Below are 23,480 nucleotides of genomic sequence, written 5' to 3'. Positions count from 1 at the left end.
TTAGCGCAGTTTTGCTTAACACGGTAAAACTCGGGGATTTATTTACCGCGTGAATCAAGGGATTGCTGTACTGGTTTATAGTCGGTGGTGATCTGGTGGAAAGGCGGCTTGCATGGAAAAGGTGGACGCACAACATAACTGCCGGTTGACGCGACAAAGAGGGAATAATTCCGTGAATGCAAGAACATCCTGACAGAACTTGAAGCTGTTTGCAACTTCTGCATGTACCAAACTAATGTTTTGTCGTTTTCATTCATCCAAGGAAGTTGGGAATGTCTGGTATCGTTTACTGCATTTGCTCGCGGTTAATGAAAGATTGCGTCTTAGGAAATGTGTAATAATCGCACTAGTGACATCTCAAAAGAACAGACGTAATCATATGAAATTTTGTTACGATTTTAGATTTGTTTTCGTACTTCTAGTTGTTCCGAGAGATACTTTTAATGACCTTGTTGATCGTTGTAGACTGATAGATTTTATTGTTTAAGCTTGTTGGCTCATTTTTCTATGTACGGTGCTTTATGCTAGTCAATCAACTTGCAACTTGAAACATAGAAAATCTTTTTGCACCCTGTCTACATGAGACCTGACATAGAAATTTTTCTGTTGTCATAACGAACTTTCAGTTGAAACGTGGAAACTTGTGTGCCAAAGCTGAACTCTCAAATTGCTCATAAGAAAACATTTTACCAGCTATTGCAAAATATTTCACGCAGAAGTACATGCATCTTTAGGCATAGCTTCAATTAGAAGGTGCATTGCCAGTTTCAGATTCCGTGTTAATTTTGGGAAACGATTAACACCAAGACTTTGTAATTCTATTTTCATGGATACTTACATTAGTTATCACACACAATAAATAGTTTCATATTTTCGAATTACAAATCTGGACGAAATTATTGATCCTGACAACAGCTGGGCATCCTCAAATGGCATACTAAACTTTAATTTTTATCCTTCTAACAATTCCGCGCGTGGATCAACTTTTAATCCACTACAATTACCCTTATGCTCCCTACATTTGAGTCGCAACTCCCAGATGTGAATGAAGCTGAGAAATCTACCATTAATTCAGAATAAATCTGATCACATTAGTAAAAACAATAACTCAATTGCAACGTATGTAGTAAGCATCCGCAGAATACCTCATAAGACATTTCCGTCAGTAATTAATTCATGCTAGAATGTCATGGATATTATAAGAGTAATTAAGTTAATTGAAAATGTAGGGTGGTTACGGGTGCGAACCTGCCGTGCGACAGTCTTTTCATCAAGAGAAAAACGATTGTTCAACAGCTAACCCATGATGACGTTGAATATTATTTGTTGGGTAAGTTTTTATTGAAGATTTTTTTCATCAAATAGAAAACGAAGCTAGTTGAGAGTCCCAGAAATGGAGTGGAGCTTGCTAGTTAGAAGGCTACCCTCACTCTAAAGGCTGCCTTCTCGAAAATTCCCGCAGAAATCGTGAGTTCTGATGCCGTTAGTTTATTTTGAAATCCTCCCCTGGGCATTATTTGTTCGTACCAGAGCCTTCGCCACTCCAAAATTGGATCAATACTCCGCATTCCTACATCGTGCAAGTCCCAGCATAATCAGCCTCTGGCAATGGGCGCTTGGGCCTGCAGGGCCTGCGCTTGCAGTGCCTGAGCTTCCAAAAGCTGCTGCTGTTGCTGTGCAGCAGCGGCCGCAACTTGAGCCTGATGAGCCTTCTGTGCAAATGCTTGTAGCTCCTCAGCAGTTGGGTACTCGAGCTCTACACCCTCTTCGCACTCGAACTTGGGGCAGCAGGCAGGGAATGCCTGAGTGCGGTCACTCAAATTTACAACCTTGCACTTGGGGTTGTCCTTTGGTAAAATTCCGCAGTCGCGGACGCGTTCGATGAGATGGCGTCCGTCGGTGAGGCAAGTAGCGATGCCACAGAATGGCGACAGAGGCCATGATTCGCCGATTTTGTAGAACCTGAAGGTAGTTGAACCAAAGCAGACTCCGGGGAAGTCTGTAACGAAGTACAGAAGAGTTTACCAGCGAATACGGCTGCATTTATGTAAACGATTTCGTCCATATTACTCAATCAAGGTAGCGACCTTTCCAAAGTAATTTTTCGATGGAAGGTATGTTTAATTGAGGAACAAATATTATTAATAAACTGGTAACATTCTAATAATGATATATATATTTAGAGAGTAATGTCTTCTGTTTCGAATAATTTCTGTAAGATGAATAATCTGTCAGCATGCTGATAATGATACTGTTCAATGAAGCATAATAGCTAGGGAAATTACTAAGAAATATCTTAAGCTTTGTATTTTTGAAATTGACTGATGAGAAAGTCTGTTTGCGAAAGTTTCCGACTTATTGCGATGATGATAAGCTCGACAGTAAATCAGGCCTTCAGTTAACGGTCGTCGAATGGAATAGCTTCTTTGGCCAAAAGTTGGCAATAGTATACTGAACCTACTTCTACGTGAGTCAGGATAGCCGACTCTCTGGTTCCGAGACTATTGTTGCCTTTGTTTCTCACCGCGAAGCTGATCAGCTGGCAAATCTCTGACAGAAAAATCCCTCTCTGGCGTCTTGCCGGGCTGACCAGCGGGAGTCTTGGCTGGTCCGGACTTGGCAGCCTCCTGAGGTAGGGCCGTTACTGCCGCGGCCAACAACGCGATCGAGAGGATCAACTTCATCTTGGATCTGTAACAGGATGTTAGGTTGATCAATGATGAAATACTCTCCATATAACATGCGTTAAGTCGTGAAAATTACAACTAGTTATATTTGATACGTCTTTAACCTAACTCGGGGATGTATGAACTTTGTCTGCATTTCCGGAGACGGAGATACCGACCTCTGATCACAACCCATACGATGAATTCAACATCGACTTCTGAGCTCTTATACAACGATGGCAGAGTTATGGTTTCACCAGCTACTGCGCTGATCGCATTTGATGAAAAGATTTACTTCTGAGTTCATGTTTCTATTACTGCGAAGTTTTGATTCAAGGCCTTGACGTGGGCCACAAAATCCGAATTTAAAAAATATTTTAATATAAAAGTATCGAATTTGGCTACGAAGTTGAGCAAGAACACAGCGGCCGGCGCTTGTGTTGCAGTCACGCAGTGTACAGAACGCATTATATGCAACATCGTGTGCCTACACATGAGAAAATGATAAAAAAAAGGACGCGAGTACCACATTCATGTCGCTGGTTTCTGGAAAAATATCAAACATCCGGTGAACGGAACTAATTGGTTCTGTTAAATTTATACCTGGATTTATTCATAGAATTTTGAACATTGAAACGTTGAACGTTGAAATGAAACTTGCATAAGCCTCCGTTTGTTAAATTGTATGTTTCCTTGTCGCCGTTTGCACGTCTGTTTCGACCTGTGGCAATCATACGCCGTGTGCCAAACTTGATACGTGGCGAATACGAGCGATTGATTGCATGAGAAATTACGCAATATTTTCTGCGATAATTGAAGGAATTCGGCGTTGTGAAAACATCATACTCAGAAACTTGGATGCATGACAAATTGAATTATTTGACGTAATTTTTCTCGTTGGAGGAATTTTCTACAAATCCTCAAATAGAAAAATTTCTTCATAGCTCAAAAAATATCTTAACTAAACATTTTATTTAATGAATTTCCCAGCAGGAATTCCACTTCAACTTGCAATTTTGTGCAAAATATTTTCAATCAGCCATAATTTTTTTATACGTGCGAGTTCAAAAAAAAAAAAAAATAGAAATTAAGTATAATAGTTGACCAATGGAAACCAATCTTCTAAAGAAGAGTTAACTCAATTTCTTATCAAATTAATTGTTTTAAGTTCTCAAGTTTTTATTTCTATTAGAAACTAGAGCAAGAAGTGAACCGGCATTGCCACTTCCTACAACAAACAAGTTCTCGCAAAACTTTCTACGGCGGCCTCAATGTTCATAGCCGAGGCAGCGTGTCGCCGCGAAAATTATTTCGATTTTACAATTACGAACTTTTTTATTGTTCCTTTTTGGAATAACCTTGCAATAATTATCTCAAAATGAATTTTTTTCTTATAACGATCTAAATTTCATCATCTTATATCCGATTTTGATCAAACCGCCAGCCATCACAACCTGGTGACGTTTTCTGATGATTCAAAGTAACTGGTAAAACATTTGTATACGCCGAATTATTTCCGTTTTATTTGGCTTTTATAACTATTGGTTATTGATACTTGTTAACAATCTTAGATATGCAACATAATGAGAATAGTATACTAATTTTTCCAGTCCTCGTCCAATATCAGAAATCTATTTTGAGTTATAGTATAGTAGTATAGTATAGTATCTTCGGCATTGAAGAATAGGCCTGGATAGGCCTGTCGCCGATTCTTATTAGTTATATAAATTCTTGGTCAATTGAGGGTGAACAAAACATGAGGAAGCCTTAATCTCGAATCGTTATAAAAACTGAAGTTTCTGCTCTTCGGTCTTCTAATACTTCGTTTGACGAGGCCCGAATTTTCATTCCAGATTTCCGGCTTAAGAAAAAAGCTGTCAAGTGAGACCGAGCGCGACACAGAAAGTTGGCCCGCGAGAGGAGACCAAAACGTCGGAGCTTTAAATATCAGAGAAAGTTTATGATGCGGAAAATAAAAACGGACTTCGGCGCCGGTACACGGTGCTTGTGGAATCAGGAATTGAAATAAAAAAGAAATGAACCGCTGGCTTAGATGAAGAGGGAATCGACTGTGACCCCAGTATTGAGTTAGCAGGTCACGGTTTCAAGCACTAAGAATGTTGAAGTAAAACAATAATACATTCATATCGACGACATCTGTCGACGATATGAATGTAATGCCAAGTCATCATATCATCGATAATTATAGCTTTCGATGTATCTAAGTGTATGTAGTGTAATTTGAAGGCCTCTTGTCGAATTATAAATTAAAGGAGTTGAATATAATAGGAGCTCTCAGTTAAACTTATGTGTTATGTTAAACTTATGCACCAGCAGCAGGCGCAATAAGAACTCAACTCTCACGAATCTTATGATGCATGTATCTCTTAACATATCTGTGACTTCTACATAACTCAACAAACTACATTGCAAGATATACGGCACACTCATTATTCGAATAATGAGGTTATTTTAGCAAAATAGTATAGTAAGGCAGCTGCGTTTTAAAGCTGACAAATGTAAAGTAATCCACATTGGCAAAAATAATGAACAGCAAGATTACAGTATGAGAAGACACGGTTGCAACGACAGAGTGATGATATCGAAGTCGACAATGGTAAAAGATTTAGGAGTTAATATCGACAATGAGTTGAAATTTTCTAAGCATATTGAAGGTCAAGTTAATAAAGCCAATGAACGACTTTGACTGATCAGACGCTCTTTCGAGTTCCTAGATGCAGAAGCGATGAAGCAGTTGTTTGTTGCTGTCGTGCGCCCGAACCTAGAGTTTAGAAACGTCGTATGGTCACCGAAACTTGAACAGGCCAAAAATTAAATAGAGAGTTTTCAAAGACGTGCAACAAGGATAATTCCGGGCTTGAAAGGCAAGTTCTATGAGGAAAGATTAAAGATTATAAAGCTTCCAAGCCTCAGTTATCGACATCTGCGTGGGGAACTCATTGAAGCATACATGTATACTCATGGCTTATACAAGGTCCCAGAAGGATTACTATATAGAATTAGAATTTAAAACAAGAACCAACACCAGGGGCCACGGCTATAAAGTAAAAAACTGCGTTGTAACACATCCACGCGACAACATTTCTTCTCGCTTCGAGTCACCGACATGTGGAACAGCCTCCCTGATAGCATCGTTGAAGCTCCGAGTATGAACATCTTCAAAAACAGACTAGACGAAGCTATGCAGGAGCATATGTTCAGTCTTAAAATGCCTAGCAAATTACGGACCAGGCAATAAGTCCAGCAACTATCTCAATCAATCGTCAGTTATGGAAAGATCGGGTTCCAAAAGCCGGATCCCTTATGAATCAAGTCACGAAAAATTTAAAAATCGGCAACAGGCCATGGGCCTATTTATTTCTTCAGTGCCGACACTTCTATTCTATTCTATATGGATTGCCACCTTCTCCTTTGTCATTGACTTGTGTTACGCAAGGTTCCGTCTTGCAACCTCCATCTAATTAAGTAAAAGCTTTGAATTGACATTGGCGAGTGTTGCATGCGTGTTGTTTACATGAATGGCATTGTACACGTTTTCACGAACTATGTATGTATTGTTCATGAAATTCCGTAGCTATAAAAATGCGCAAGCATTTGTTTCATTTCAAATACTAATGTGGGACTTGTACGATTTCTTCATAAGAGCTTCTCACCATATATACGTCATGATATGAAATTCACGGCGTATTGATCAATATAATTTTTTATTGAACTAATTTTAATTTAACAGAAGTTCAGCTAGAACAAAAACAACTTTCTTGATGGAGGATGAGCCAATGTCTCTTAAAGAAATAATATGGATATATATTCAAATGCTATAGTAACCTATAACGTTATAATATTTGCGCGAATAACACAACCATCGTTTAGTATCAAGAAATTATTTAATTTTATCCTATATAATATAATGCGTAATATAATATGTCTCATTTTTAGCTCTATAAGTACAGGGCGTGTCACTCCTACAATGCCTATCACCACCGCCTTCAATAATACAATAAAATCATTAGGAACTCTCGCCGAGCAAACTGATGAAGCTAATGCCATCACGTAAAAAGTACATGCAAACTAAAATGATTGATCATATATACATTTTGAAGGGTCCGATTCACGGGTGGGATTGGCAATATCCTTCTTGCAACATCTGAAAACATTATGAAAATATATTTACAGCCTGGAACCACCGTCATGAACGTACCAGTAAGATTGCAGACCTCAGACAAGCACACACTGCCGCGTCCGTACACTGGTGGCAATTGGAATATTGCGGCAGCTGCCCCGCCTTATATAGCCGAGCTCGCGATGATCTCTACGTAATTTTCATTGACTACTTCTGTCATCTGAGCCCTAGCCCTCAAAATTATCAATTTTATTTTTTGCAAAACTTTGAATAAAAATTTAAATTTGAAATCTTTAATTAGCAGGTCATGTTAGTAAGCTGAATGGTGATGCACTTATCCGATGCTGGATCAGGTTTATCAGCGGACTTTGTCCCCCAGCTATCTAAATAAATTAATTATCACTGGCAAAGATGGCAAGCAGGTTGATTTGGATATTAAACGTTGCACGAGGAGCCGGTAATTTCCTTAGAAAACTTTCTCATTTTTTCAAAACTAGATCAGAGAAGAGGAAAATTGCGTGACATTATTTTTTTTAATAATAGGTTCTCAGATTCCTGTCAAATGTGTACTATGGAAAGGAAAATTACAGAGAAATATCAATGGAAGAATGGAGAGCTTTGACTCACATGAGTGAATATGTACTGCAACAAAACTGCTGGCGTATGCTACAGTACGCTTCTGTCTGAGCTGCGTTCTCAAAAATTTTTTTTCATATGTAAGCTCGAAAATTATATTAAGTTCATACAAATGGCTTGCAATTCGTCCGTTTTACTACGCGGATCCTAATTTAAAATCAGCAAATGGACAGATGTCGAAGTAAAAGTTGATAAAAATATCGAGTTTCAGTAGGCTCGTGGAAGCTGATCCGGTCCGGCGGATTAAATGAGAGCCCGAGGCAAGTGAGAACTGTTCTGCATCCGCACGCCGCCATTATAGGGCAGTGGGCCAGCGCTGAGTGCCAGCTAGGACCGGTGTAGCAGCGCCCCTAAATGCGGTCTCCAGCTCCGCTTCTTGCTGAGCGGGACACATGCATTGGCTCTGCTTGAGATACTCTAGATTATACTAGATACATTAGTTAAAAATAGATACCCTTAATGATACTAGATACCCTTAATGATACTAGATACCCTAAATGATACTAGATATCCTAAATGATACTAGATACCATAAATGATATTAGATACCAATAATGATGCTAGATACCCTAAATGATACTAGATACCCTAAATGATACTAGATACCATTAATGATATTAGATACCATTAATGATACTAGATACCCTAAATGATACAAGATACCCTAAATGGTAAAAGATACCCTAAATGTTAGGTTGCCACTTCGACAATGATATACTTGTATTACTCGTTCCCGCTAAGCTTTTTAGCGGTAAAGCCTGGATGATGGCGTACGTGGGAAGTTGTTGGAAATATGGCTTGATGGCATGAATTATGGCAACAATTAAAGCTGCATAAGTTATAGAATTATTGGATATAATTGTCAGATATGTATACTTTTTATTATTAACGGGTGTAAGATATACGTACTGCCGACCTAACCCGTGTTCACTAATCACCACAGTTTAAATCGACTTATGCAAATGGCTGATGAGCTTACGGCAACACACTGCAAGAGTAGCAGACGATTCAATTTCATAACAAGACTCCTAGAAATTTTAGTTGTACTCGCAATTTCTCATGCTATGTGAACTTAATTCAAATGAAAAAATTTTAGGCATAAAATGCAGTGTAATTGAATTAAAATGAGTGCTAATCTGTTAAGTTATAATTGAAGGTGATTCTTAGGGTAATTGAAACAGCTTTCGAATAATTATTCTAACCTTTAAAATAATTAGAACGACATTTAAAATGATGAAATCGAATTTCAAAATATTTATATAGTACACTACGCACACCTTTAAAGAAGTGATGTGTACGAAGTGGACGTTCACATTTCTGCTGCTGCTCTATCAACGCCGTGAGGGCCATGGTTGAATTAATATTGAATTGAATTAATATTGGTTGAATTAATACATAATTAATATTGGTATTTTTATTGGTAATTAAAATAAATAATTAATATTGGTTGAATTAATTTTGCTGGAATTAATATTAATTCAACGCCGTGATGGTCATCTCACCACGCCGCACTCCGTTCATCGCTTGCAGCGTTCCATGCGCTGCACCTGCGCCAAGGTTGTGCGCATGCGCCTTGCTTCATTGCATGCGGTTCGTGTTCATATTATCTGGCCATGAATTATGTTATGCTTTGCGATACGCATAAACACGCGGGATACGACCGCCACTTCAGCTGTCGCAGTCAGCAATGCCAGCATGAGCTGTGGTGGCAAGATCGTTTATTACACTGGGATTTATATTCAAGTTTCTTGACCCTTAATTGTGAGTTCTTTGCAGCCTCACGATGACTTTTAATAAAAATTTCACATTTCACAGGTTTTTTTGTGACTGCATTAAGTGATGACTATCAAAGCCCTACTAGATCGTTTTTAAATTTGATTTCTACGGCATATTTATATACTAAATTTTATCAGCCATCGAGTCTCAGTTCATTAACTGCTTTAAGGTCAAGCATTTTTTGACCGTCATAGGACAGCTCAAGTACATTTTTTTTACATTTTCGCCAAAAAAATAGTTCCACTCTCAACTTCCTTGCGTTTATTTTTCGCATCAACAATCCGCACAGATTCTTTGCATTAATCTTTTCCCGTGCCGGTTTCTGCATGGAATGAACCGGCGACTCGCTGCCATGGCTCGCTGCTCTCGCTCAACGATGAAAGCACCCATGCAAGGCATGTTTTTGTTCCGACTCATGTTGTTGAGTCATGACCCGCAGGCTTGTTCAGCTGCAGCTGCTGCTGGCATTCACTCAGGCTGAAACAGATTTCACCGCAATCAGTCTCGTCGCACTCACGTCAAGTTAAATAACGGCTCCGGTTTGTCCGCTCCAGAGTAATGTGGCGCACAAATCATGGCTGACGCATAATATTATATTTCAGAGTTATGTTCAGACCGCTAGCCGCCGGGTAAGCTATGATCTAATTAATTACATATTAATCAATGTTGAGGGTGTTTGAGGTCCTTAGAACCATGGGTATTTTTACGCTCAGCCCTGTGGTCGCTTGGCTGGAGCCTTATGTTATGACAAAACATGAACTCCTAAAACTCCGTAGCTGGAATGACGTTAATTACGCAAATTCAATTGAAATGTGGATTTATTAGATATGTCTTTCTAGCTGAATAACACTCAACCAAAGAACAATTACCTGCCATATTTTCCGTACTTACATTTACAAGGCTGTAACCGAACGCAATGGGATGCGTCACGTATTCTTAATACGAAAGTTAAGGGATACGATGCAGTGTGTCCTTCCAACGCAACATAGGACATGGGATGCGCAGTACGTGTGTCCTTCCAACGCAACATAGGACATGGGATACGATGCAGTGTGTCCTTCCAATGCAACATAGGACATGGGATACGAAGTCCGTGTCTCCTTCCAGTATAACATAGCACAAGGGATGCGCGGTGTTCCCTTTCAATACATCATAATTACTCCTTCATGTAACGAATTTATCCAAAAAACGATGGCAACAGATTTTCTTCATGTCATTCACTCGTAATGCTGCACCGCGATCAGCCGCGCCACATTAATTTTCGTAACTTTTGAAATTTATTGTTAAAGTTGGTGATTTGATTCTTAAAATTTTTTACTCTTGTCGGTAATTTTACGATGATCGTTGCTTTGAGAACCTTGTAGGTCAATTGGTTGAATAAATCTTACTAGTCAATGGTTTAAAATTTGACGATTCATTAATAAGCGAGTTCGGCGTACAAAGGTCTTACCTGTTTTTTCTGACTACTGCTCATATCCGGCTGTAGCTGGTACCATATTAGATCGAGCTGGTCATTCCGGTAGAGCTGGTCTCTCACTAGTTCGAAGTGATCATCCAGCTGGAGCTGGCCTCACATTAAATCGAGCTGGTCATCCAGCTGGAGCTGGCCTTACATTAGATCGAGTTGGCCATCCAGATGGAGCTGGCCTCACATAAGACCGAGCTGGTCTCTCAATAAATGAAGCCAGACGTACAATATGGAGGTGTACAATGGTATATTTATACACACATAGTTTATTCTATCGGCCTGCACTGACCCACGACTCCTTATATACCATCCTGTAATGGATGAACTCGTTCTTAGTGTGACCTAATATGAAGTCTTTGCACTTCGAGTCTTAGGAGTCATTTCGAGTCTTAGGAGTCTTAGGAGTCTTAGGAGTCATTTCGAGATATAGGATATAATTGGTCGTACCGAACCCTAAATCTTTATATGGTTTCTATATATCTTTAAACTAATCTGCTTAATCGTTTATCATGTCTTCTCAACTTTCGACCTGCACTCTGTTATTTTCGACCTGGATCTTATAATTATTGATCTTGAATCTAAAATTATTAATCGCTTTTCGGGAACTGTTGATGTGAAATTCATCATGTTTGGGGCTACTTAAATTATATTGAGTTTGAAATAACATTTATTCAACTGCTTAGTGGCATTCTGTCAACTGTAATTAAATCTAAATGTTCTGTCCATATGACGATCTGTCCATATGACGATCTGTCCACATGACGATCTGTCCATATGACGATCTGTCCATATGACGATCTGTCCATATGACGATCTGCTGTCCACATGAAGATCTGTACATATGATGATCTTTCCATATGACAATCTGTACATATGACGATCTGTCTATATGATAATCTGTACTTATGATGATCTGTCCATATGACGATCTGTCCATATGACGATCTGTCCACATGACGATCTGTCCATATGACGATCTGTCCATATGACGATCTGTCCATATGACGATCTGTCCATATACGATCTGTCCACATGATGATCTGTCCATATGACGATCTGTCCATATGACGGTCTGTCCATAAGACGATCTATCCATATGATGATCTGTCCATATGACGATCTGCTGTCCACATGAAGATCTGTACATATGATGATCTTTCCATATGACAATCTGTACATATGACGATCTGTCTATATGATAATCTGTACTTATGATGATCTGTCCATATGACGATCTGTCCATATGAAGATCTGTACAAATGATGATCTTTCCATATGACAATCTGTCCATATGACGATCTGTTCATATGACGATCTGTCCATATGACGATCTGTCCATATGACGATCTGTCCATATAACGATCTATCCATATGAGATCACCAACAACAATTATTTGATGACGTACAGCTACAATACAACAGATTTTCCATCACGTTGTGGTTGCAGAAAATAATTAAGCTCTCACCTATCCATACGATAGTATCGTCACCAATCAGACTGGAAATGCAACCTCTATAAATGATTGTGGTAGCACATACGACGCCGTTTTCACGAGGAGGAATCGAGCTCGAGCCTCTACCTTCAAAAATAATTTCAGTATCGAATAGCGGCATGCCAATTAAAAATGATTTGGTAAATTACTCTCGCGTATTACCTCGTTGAAGACGGAATAAAGATCATCTTGGTGGCCCGGTGGTTAAAGTTCAGAGTAAAGATTGGCGCAGAGAGGCGCGGGTTCGATCCCAGCTCTGTGCGCCAGTTTATGGTCAGAATCGGCGAGGAGGCCGGGCGGTTAACAGCAGAATTGGAGCAGCAAGTTGCGAGTTCGAGACTGCAAAATGCTTTGAAATTTCTGCGATGTTAAACGTACTTGCTGCCGCTGAGAAAGAATCTTATCCAGACGCCATCGTGACTGTCAGCGGAGTAATCATTAAGAATCGGCGATAGGCCTATGGCCTAATAAACGGTGAAACCGCTATTAATATTATTATCTTAAAGACTCACGAGCGCCGTTAATGTTTGTGGACCACACTGAACAGCGAAGCTTCAGATCAGGACGTAGCAGTAAAACGCGATGAAAAACACATACTTTATTATAAAACTTTGGTCATGCCATCGAAGATATCACGATTTATTAATAAATGGACATATTAGAACGATAATAAGGTAATTTTTCGTTATTTACTAGCAATGATTTTCCGATAAAGCTTTTATTTAATTTTGAGAGCATTGTTATTAATTTGAGCAGAAAAAACTTGATGAATTGTGATCGGACGCATAACATAATCGTATGCTTCTTTAATTTGCGCCGAATTTCACCCTGAATTCTCTGTCTGTGAATAATTTGTTCCGAATATATCTTGAATCACACATATTCCAAAGAAAGACTAGGCAGAAGTCTGTTTATCCTCTTAAATTAAGCAGCTTCGACTTTTTGTGGTACTTCTTTAGCAGCGGGTTTGGCAGGAGGCTTAGCCACGTCCTTACTGGCGGCGTCTTCAGTAGTTGCCACGTCAGTTTGATCCTCTTCAGTAGGTATCACGTCAGTCTTGTCAGCGGAGACTCTGGCTGACTGTTGGACCTCTTCACCCTCAACGTCCTCCTCGTATTGCGCCCTGACGGCGGCCTGGGCAGCCTCATGAGCGAGTTGCTGCAGCTCCTCCTGTGTCGGGTATTCCAACTCAACGCCTTCCTCACACTCAAACTTGGGGCAGCAGCCGGGGAAGGGATGGTCGGTTTTGAGGTTAACGTTCTTACATCTGGGGTTACGCAGGGGTTGAGGTCCACAGTCCTGGACCCTCTCCATGAGGTGGAAGCCGTCCCGACTAACGAGGCAAGTCGCGACCCCGCAAAAAGGGGTCAGGGACCACGACTGACCCACCTGGAACAAGCGCAGAGCCGTCGACCCGAAGCAGAGACCCGGGAAATCTGTCAGAGGAAAGAATTAATTTTATTAAAGAATTCATGAAAAAAATGTTTATCAATGAAAATTGTTCACAAATGAGTGTTATTCATTCAAACAATGCAGTCATTCCAGTGTAAAAATTATTATTTTTAAAATGTAGTGTTAATGTTTTCAGTGGATTGGGACGTATCAGGGAAGCAAAAAATGTAGATCTATTTTATTATCATTAATATTTTAATCCTCTATTTAACTGTTGTGATTGTATTATCTTACTCTGGATTATAGCTCGCCATATTCCTAGCTTTACCAAATGTGATTTAAAATGCCAGTTGACTGGTTTGATATTTACATTATGTTAACCTTTGTTATTATTTAGTTAACTGACCTCTGAGTACATCAGCAGGCAGATCTCTGAAGGGGTATTGCACAGGCGTGCCTTCTTCGTCTGCAGCTGCTGCATCTGTGACCTCATCAGCTGCTGCATCAGCTGCAGGCGACGAATCTTCGATGTCAGTTACTGCGCTCGCATTTTTGGCATCTGCTAACAGGATAAAAAATTAAAAATTTTGTCAGTTTGGATAAAATTGTAGAGAATCATTTCAGATGAGCTTTTGCTTGACATGCAACCTTACTATATCGGTGAAAACGAACTATTAACTGCATTACTTTCCCATATTTTTGGCCATTTTTTCCCTATATTTTTGGCCATTCAAATTGTTAATCGGGTAACATTTGACTCGCTACGAAGTAATATTTTTTCCATTGGCTTCATAATATTCATTTGAGTTGATGAAAGAATTAGGATTAATTAATTTCAGTCAATTTTCATAAATGTATGTATTATCAATTGTACATTCTGCACGGATTGCCTGTAACATATACGGATAATACAATCTATACAGTCTGTGTAAACCTATAATTTTCGAGATGTCGCTTTCTCGAGCCACCGACTCACTGAAGTGATTAAAATATCGGATGTTGATAACCTACCTCGCTCTAGAGTCTAGACCATAGGAAAACAAAGATAAAACATGCCTACAAAAATATCATTTTGCTTGTTAATTTAAACGTTATTCAAGAAACTGGAATAATTTGAACATTGATGAACTTATCGTGTCATGGGGCGTTAGTGGCCTTACAAATTGTGGCAGTCAAAATAAAAACCTACAAATAAAATTTCTAAATGATTTACTGTTCACAAGGTAATAATGTGGGTAAAAAGTATACCTGATTATTTATTGAACCCCTCATCAAGACCGTTTGTCTCTGACCGTAAATGAATTAATGACTTTTGAGCAAGCGCAACTACTGCCGCTACGCTATAACATCAGTCGCCAGATGCTGTGTCATAATCTTAATCTCGAGTCATATATCTTGGTCGAGATTCAACGCCTTCTATCGCTCACCATGTATACGTCTATCATTGGTCAAGATTTCAATGTCATTCATCGGTGAAATTATCATCGCCTTTCATCAGTTAATATTTCAACGCCGATCATCGGCCGAAATTTAAACGTCCATCATCAGTCAAGATTTTAACGTCTATTATCGGCGAGGATTTCAGCAATAAATGAAATTCATAATTAATAATTATAATTAATAATAATAATTTACTAACAACTCAGAGTTTGTGTTCACCGTAAGGACAGTTGTGCGTGTGGTTGCTGTTCGTCAGCAGCCAGTAACAGCTGTAGGGTTGACTAACCTTGTACAGCTGCAGCAGTGGCCGCAGTCTGCGCGCGTGCGGTGACCGCCGAGACAGTGAAGAGCAGCAGCAGCGCGCAGGCTGTCACAGACGACATGGCCAGCTTCACCTGCACAAACAACAGCAAGTTTAATATCTGTTTGTAATCTCTGGGTTAAATATCTCTGTAAATATGAGTAAAATTGAAACGAAGGGCTTCGTATGAAGTGATGAGTGCTTGGTGTGAAGTGATGGGTGCTTAATGTGAAGTGATGGGGGCTTCGTAAGAAGTGATGGGTGCTTGGTATTAAGTGATGGGGGCTTCGTAAGAAGTGATGGGTGCCTGGTATGAAGTGATGGGTGCTTCGTAAGAAGTGATAGGTGCATGGTATTAAGTGATGGGGGCTTGGTATTAAGTGATGGGTGCCTGGTATTAAGTGATTTGTGCTTCGTATTAAGTGATGGGTGCATGGTATGAAGTGATGGGTGCATGGTATGAAGTGATGGGTGCATGGTATGAAGTGATGGATGCTAGGAATGAAGTGATGGGTGCTTGGTATGAAGTGATGGGTGCCTGGTATGAAGTGATGGGTGCCTGGTATGAAGTGATGGGTGCCTGGTATGAAGTGATGGGTGCAGTGTATGAAGTGATGTGTACTGGTGTGAAGTGATGGGTTCACGCCCTCCATATGTCACGCTCGCACGGACTAAGATGGTTGACCTCCGTCTGCCGTTCCTTGTGACCTCCTCTTGCACCACGCGACGCCTGGTGTCGACATGTAACAACCATTTGTTCTGGCTATTTAGTGTCCACTGTTATTTTAATTATGAAACTTGCACTAAACATTTGTTCTGGATGCGTGGTTTTTATTATTCCTTTCATTATAAAACTAGCAATAAATATTTGTTCTTTCGACGAAATTGATTATCATTGAAAAAACCTAAAATGATCACGATAATTTTGTGAAAGCACGATCATTATCATATTTCATTGATTTTTTATAATATTGATCGGTTGATAAAATTTTTTGTTCGCATCCTCTTTTCACAACGACGTTTTGTTCATCTAGGACAATCTTCACGGTGTCTTCATCCATGACATCGTTTCTCAATCAATCAATCAATCATTATATGATGGCTCATTAATCATTATTTCTTAATGAGCATTAATTACTCTAAGATGGAACTCGTAAACCTGTAAACGCTATTGAGAAACATTATTTTATGTATTAATTAAAAACTCTGCATCAAACTGACGGAGGATTTCTCCATGTCTTCATTATACGTCATGCATCCCAAATGGAACGTATAAATAAAGTACGATTTCTCTCCGGTTTATCGGTTCTAGAAAGCCGTGTTTTTAGGCCAATATTGCACAGCTCACATGTACAGATCAGGAAATTTCTCCCGTATATCTGCTCCACTGAATATCAAGGTAGGCGTGAGGCTACTGGCTCGTGGTATGTGTATCGCACAGAAGGCTAAACTGAGATAGATCTATGATGCGTATCAAATTAATTTATCCATTTTAAAGAGGTATAAGGTATAATTTGAATTTATTTCATTTATATTTCAAATTAAGGTATGTCCCTATTAAATTCTTGTATCAAATTAACGTATTATTTATACAGACACGTATCATTGCCAAACAGATTACTCCAAAGAATTAATCGCCACGTCCCACTCGTATATCTGCTAGAGATTTACATGCCGGTACAGTCTGTACTCTATAGTTTCTTCACAGGCGCTCGACAGAAAGTCACGTTCTCTGTATTGTGCTCTAGATTTCGTGTGAAAAAAAGGTTTATATATAACAGAAGGCTACACTGAAGTCACGTATAACAGAGACCTACACTGAAGCTAAATAGTTCAGAAGGATACACTAAAGCTACGTATAACAGAAGGCTACATTGAAGTCCCGTATAACAGAAGGCTACATTGAAACTTCGTATGACAGAAGGCTACACTGAAGCTACGTATAACAGAAGGTTACACTGAAGCTTCGTATAACAGAAGGCTACACTGAAGCTAAATAGTTCAGAAGGATACACTGAAGCTACGTATAACAGAAGGTTACACTGAAGCTTCGTATAACAGGCTACACTGATCGTATAACAGAAGGCTACACTGAAGCTAAATAGTTCAGAAGGATACACTGAAGCTACGTATAACAGAAGGTTACACTGAAGCTTCGTATAACAGGCTACACTGAAGTCACGTATAACAGAAGGCCATACTGAAGCTACGTATAAGAGAAGGCTACACTAAGGCTACGTATAACAGAAGGCTATATTGCAACTTCGTATAAAAGAAGGCTACACTGAAGTCACGTACAACAGAAGGCTATACTGAAGTCACGTATAATGAGTTGGCTGTGGCGCGCACTACCGCCTCTGTTTAGCTCACGTGTCGCAATCTCGACGCATGGAGCGAAAATGTGACGCGTAGATCTTTATCTCCCGGCATTGAAGTCCTCGAAACACACGAGAAACTTTGATGATGAATGTTACATTTTCTTCGCCGAGCTAAAATCATGACAATCTCTTTTCCATGCGTGACTTATTTTGCAATGCTTGGTGCATTCAACTGTTCGGTTTCAACTGACAATAGCTTTATTTCGATGAAAGTTTGATTGAAAAAATTAGAAAAAATCTAAGTTTTAACCGGCGATATTCCATTCAGTGTGCTTATACAGGGTGAACCAGAATTAACTGACCCTTTCAATTTGTTAATAAATAAAAATCTAAGAACGTTATGAAGTTGAAACTAGTTTTATTTAAAAGAAGAACATTTTTATTGTAATATTGTATCCTAGTTTTTAGGATACAATAACTAACTAGGATACAATATTACATACAATATTTTAACTAATACATATTATTAATACATATGTAATAAATATTTTAACTAATACAATAATAAAATATTGTAATAGGATACAATATTTTAACTAGGATACAATATTACCATAAAAATGTTCTTCTTTTAAATAAAACAAGTTTCAACTTCATAACGTTCTTAGTTTTTTATTTATTAACAAATTAAAAGGGTCAGTTAATTCTGGTTCACCCTGTATATACCAATTGGAGACAGATGTTTCTAACATGAAGAAAATAATACGTAGTTCTTAAATATAATAAATATAATAATATTTATTGAATATTAAATAATAATAATACATTTCCATAATACATTTCCATAAAATAAGTGGGAATGTGTGACAGTTACTCGGGGGAGTATCAAGATTATCGCATAAAAACATCCATTGTCTAAAGAATGTCGGCGATAGGCAATATACGCAATTTTTTATGAATATTCTTAGTGGCAGACGAGCAAGAACCAATCAAGTCAACGAGCCCTTAAGCTCCACGTGTCATGTCTCCAGCACCTCCTGCTCGGTAAAAGTAAATTGAAAAGCGTGCAGCAGATCGTGAAAGTAAAGCCATGCAAGTAAGAACCTCGTCAGTGAAAGGTCCCATTGTATGTCGATGGTTTGGCGGCTGTCGGCACTCCAGCCTGCCTGAAAAAATGGCCTCGTCATTTTATTGTTGAAAATGAAACGCATTTCCGAGAATTTTGTACTGACGCCAGTGAGCGTTAATTAAGTGAGTATTTTGTACGTAAGTCAGTAAGCATTAAGGGAGTATTTTGTATAAGTCAGTAGGCGTTAAGGGTGGTATTTTGTTCGAAAGTCAGTAAGCGTTAAGGGAGTATTTTGTACGTAACGCAGTATGCACTTGGGAGTGTTTTGCACGTAAAACAGTATGCATTTGTGAGTAATTTATGCGTACGCCAGTAAGCGTTTAGTATGCATTAAGAAGTGAGCGTTTAGTATTATGCATCAAGGAAGTACTTCACCTCGGCAAGAACAATGAACAGCAAGCTTACAGCATGAGAAGACATGGTTGCAATGAGAGGGTTATATATGATTGAGAAGTCTTGCGTGGAAAAAGATCTTGGAGTTTGTTTCGACAAAGAGCTAAACTTTTCTAGGCATACTGAAACGCAAGTTAATAAATCCAATAAAGTGCTTTGCTGATCAGACGCTCCTACGAGTAAATAGATGTAGAAATGATGCAGCTGTTGTTCACCTCTGTCGTGCGCCCGAACCTGGTGTTTGGAAACGTTGTGTGGTCACCGAGACTTGAAAAGGACAAAAATTTAATCGAGAGTGTTCAAAGACGTGCAACAATGATAATTCCAGGCTTAAAGGGCAAGTCTCATTGTTTGTACAATGTTCCAGAAGGATTACTAGAATTTGAAACAAGAACCAACACCAGAGGCCACAGCTATAAACTAAAAAACTGCGGCGCAACTCATCCATGCGACAGCACTTCTCGCTTCGAGTCACCGACATGTGGAACAGCCTCCCCGATGACATCGCTGACGCTCCGAGTATGAACGCGTTCAAGAACAGACTAGACAAGCCATGTAGGAGCATATGTTTAGTCTTGAAATGCCTAGAACAACTGAAATGCCTAGAACAACAACTACAGAACAACTGAATTTTTAGAAACGGTTTTAAACCTACCGTCCGTTGAAAAGATTTGATCAAAAGGCCAGTCTTTTATATTTGTGAACTGGTCAAGAAAAGTACAAAAATCGACGACAGGCCTATCCAGGCCTATTCTTCAACGCCGAAGATACTATACTATACTATACGATACTATTCTAACTATAAACATTAGGGAGTAAGCGAGTGTTAATTATTTACATTAAGGAGAAAACAATAAAAAGGAATGCACAAATGATTAGATATTAACGATTCAAGATTAAGCAGCATGCATTAAGAAGTATGCATTAGGAAGTGTGCATCCACATGAGTTACTGTAGTGTTAGAATTCCGAATCCACGTGAGTATGTTGCAGTATTAGGGTTCTGAATTATATTATTATTTTAATGAACATTTCTTTCTGGAATTTTTACCTTACAGATAATCGTGTGATCGCTCACGTCCGCACCTCAGGAACCCTAGGTTAGTTGCGGTCTGTTGCGGAGTCGTGGCATGCAGAGGTACGCGTTTTGTGTTAGTGTAGGATTTTAGGTGTGACTTTCATGTGTAAATATTACTGAGAATAAACATAATGTATATATTGTTACCGATCAGGCAATTTTGTTCAGCATACTATTGAGTAGGTTTTCATCTCGAAAAAAGTTTAGAACTTGTATTTTAAACTTGGAATAGTAAATTCTGACTACAGTGGATTTTAAACTCCCCTTGGAAATAAATAAGGATGGGATTGAGGGATGACCATGAGCCGTACATGATCGCGTTGGTGCTTGAGCCCAGTTGCTTCGGGTATGAGCTCACAGCAATAGGTAGTATTTACAGCTGTACTTTTCAAGCGAGTAACGAATGAATCAATTATTTCCAATTAATTGTTATTATCTTCCAGTTTTATTCAGTCTGTGGAATGCTTTATATTCTTAGGGCATGGATGTTTTGGATTGAATTAAGACTGATTGCATATTGTATGTTCAGTGAATTTCAGCGTTTTTCTCCTTTTGCTGAGACCGCAGCAGTGCAGATTAAAGAAGAGTTTAGAAAGTCCCGCGTCCCGCGAAATGAACCGCATGGGACTGGCCTACAAGCGCCCGGCCTAAATGCAAACAGGTTCCAGCCAGTCTCATAGCCACAAACGCCATTTTTGTCCTAGAAAACCTAACGGCACTGTACAGGATTGGAAACACGACGAACGTTGCTACTAAACATCATTTGAAATGTGTTGATGCCGCTATAACATTACCTGGCTTCAGTGCATCAACATCAAGCATTTTAACTTGTGTAAATTGCGGTTCGTGAGAGCAGCTTCAAAGCTGGGCGCTTTTCCCAAAACATTCCCAGCTAATACAGTGAAACTCAGACAACACAACTAAATTATAGGAGCGCGAATTGTATGAAACTATGCAGATTATAGTAAAAATAAACGTGTACCTACTATTTTATATTGGTATTTTATAAACGTGTACCTACCAATGAACTATGTATAATGTAGCATAATTTTTTGATAAAGATTCAGCTTAAACAATCAATATCCAGCACAAAAATATTGGCACATTGCATGGGAATTAATTAGGTCTAAAAATCAGAAAAAGAATTTTTACATTTAAATTATCTGCAAAACGTGACGTCTCGATTCAAGAATATTTCTCAATATTGTTTACCATTGTAAATGAAAGAAGGTCAAACTGCGGAGCTCCTTGTACGGAGTAGCGCCTCCCAGCGTTGCACTCTCTCAAGTAACGGAGTTGAGGGTGCGCCACTTGTATTTATAGGCGCTGGCGAGAGCAGCGCTGCATTGAAGCTCTTGACCTGCTGCTTCAGGAGCTGGTTGAGAACTTGCATCCTCTAGGACGCCATTCAAGTCTGACATATGAGCTTAATAAATGAAAGAAATCAGGATTGGGATAATTTGAGACACCATGTTACTAGGAACATTTTATTTTAATATTTTACCAATAACGTAAATTAATGGTTATGCAAGATTGTAACTTGTGGTCGATAGTCTGTTTATGAGATACCACAATAAATATCGTTTCCTTTAGCGTAGACCATATTCTACTGAATAGGTTGGAGTCATATATATGGATAATATATACGTAGGTAATATAACATAATAGGGGTTTCAGCGTTCATTAGGCCGTAGGTCTGTCGACGATTCTTAACATCGCAGTACATTCACAGTTTTGCTTAACCGCCCGGCCTCCTCGCCGATTCTGACAAGAAACTGTCGCACAAAGCTGGGATCGAACCCGCACTTCACAATATAATGTGATAGTTTGAACTGTAGCTACTCGGCCACCCTGCCCAGTTAATCCTAAATAGTGCGATATTTATTGCAATTATATATTATGATCGTAAGAAATTTCCAGAATACAGCTCACCGGAATAGATTAAAATAAATGTTCACCCTGCGTAAGTGGATCACACAGATACAAGGAATGTGATATACACAAGACCTATTAAACGTGTAGCCAGTAAACTCGTATCTAAGTCATCACTGTTGATATAGTCAATGAAATTACCAGCATGTGTGCCTAATCCTGTTGTGTATGGCTCGGCTTGTCACATATCTTGAAGTCCCACTCCTCTTAGGAGTTTCCGTAAACGCCAAAGAACCAACGTGTACACTAATATTCTACTTTTTAAAAGCCGGATTTCTTGTCCGGAGACGAGGCTCACTAGCCCTGCAGGTCCATGGTATCCGTGAATTTTGTATGCAGTGCAGCCGGTGACACGCATATCAGCTTCCGCATGAAAATCCAACATATTGGGCAAGATTCTATAGGGGCAGTGATCCCAACTATACGACATTGCGACCTATTTATTTAACTGTAAATTAAGTTGTTATGCAACCAACACAAAGACAAAACATTTTAACCTGTTTACTTAACACTATATTAACTAGCAGCGCTACTAATGATACGACCTACTTATTAATGTATGAGGTCAGCTGAATGAATCATCACAAAACGACTGAACTGGAAAGCAAAAATAACAAAATGTGTTATTTTTTGCCAAAACTATAACACGATACTTTCCACTGAGATATGTTTTTTGTGATGATTAATATTTTTGCACCGTAGTAATAGCTCGTGGTGACCTCAGCTTTAATTGCTCTCCTTCATTATTAATTGATCACGGAAGCTTTTCTAGATGAAAGTACAATGTTTTGCTCAACAATTTACTGTGATAAAAAGAAGGCAATTCCTAACGCGTACAGGATATCCGAGGTGCGAGACGATGTGTAGCAGCTCCCGTAGAAAAACGATCAGTCACAAGTCATAAATAGATGACTTTTAAATATATAAACCTGAACTTCAATACGTGCACATTATTCAAAAAGTTATAATAATAAACAAGTGAGATTACGTATTAATTATGCCAGTGAAGCATTATAAAATGAAGTTTGTTTGTACATGTTCTGTGCAGCAAAGCTTACTGTATCAGCACCAGGAGGTTGTTCGGAATCAAAAATTTTTATATACGTGATCCAGACGACTGGTAATGCAGTAGTTTTAGACCTGAGATACAGTTGCTCACCGCAGCACGGTACGCAGAGAATACGTTTTTATTGACTCGCCAAAGCTCAGTTTATTTGCACACGAACGCAGCAAGATCGTCGATAGCTTCGTGTGCGTGCATTGAGCATGCCTCAACCATGGAGTGTACCTACAGACACGCGCTCCCGCAAATATACAA

The 23,480-nt window shown here is 39.0% G+C and overlaps 1 protein-coding gene across 1 annotated transcript; it reads right to left on the bottom strand.

Moving 5' to 3' along the window:
* Positions 1–804: 804 nt before the first annotated feature.
* LOC108675238 lies at positions 805–21,530 on the bottom strand. The gene is made up of 7 exons (XM_047883942.1): positions 21,443–21,530; positions 15,299–15,407; positions 13,979–14,134; positions 13,114–13,616; positions 11,614–11,858; positions 2,525–2,691; positions 805–1,999 (listed from the first exon to the last, which is right to left on the bottom strand). Exons 1-7 carry the CDS (start codon positions 21,443–21,445, stop codon positions 1,596–1,598), a joined length of 1,587 nt encoding a protein of 528 aa, XP_047739898.1. The 5' UTR covers positions 21,446–21,530; the 3' UTR covers positions 805–1,595.
* Positions 21,531–23,480: the final 1,950 nt, after the last annotated feature.

The sequence above is a fragment of the Hyalella azteca genome, unplaced genomic scaffold, assembly GCF_000764305.2.
Source record: "Hyalella azteca isolate HAZT.00-mixed unplaced genomic scaffold, Hazt_2.0.2 contig14089, whole genome shotgun sequence".
NCBI classification, from domain to species: Eukaryota; Metazoa; Arthropoda; class Malacostraca; order Amphipoda; family Hyalellidae; genus Hyalella; species Hyalella azteca.
The sequence above is the reverse complement of the archived record's forward strand: the minus strand, read 5'-3'. Positions and strand labels throughout refer to the sequence as shown.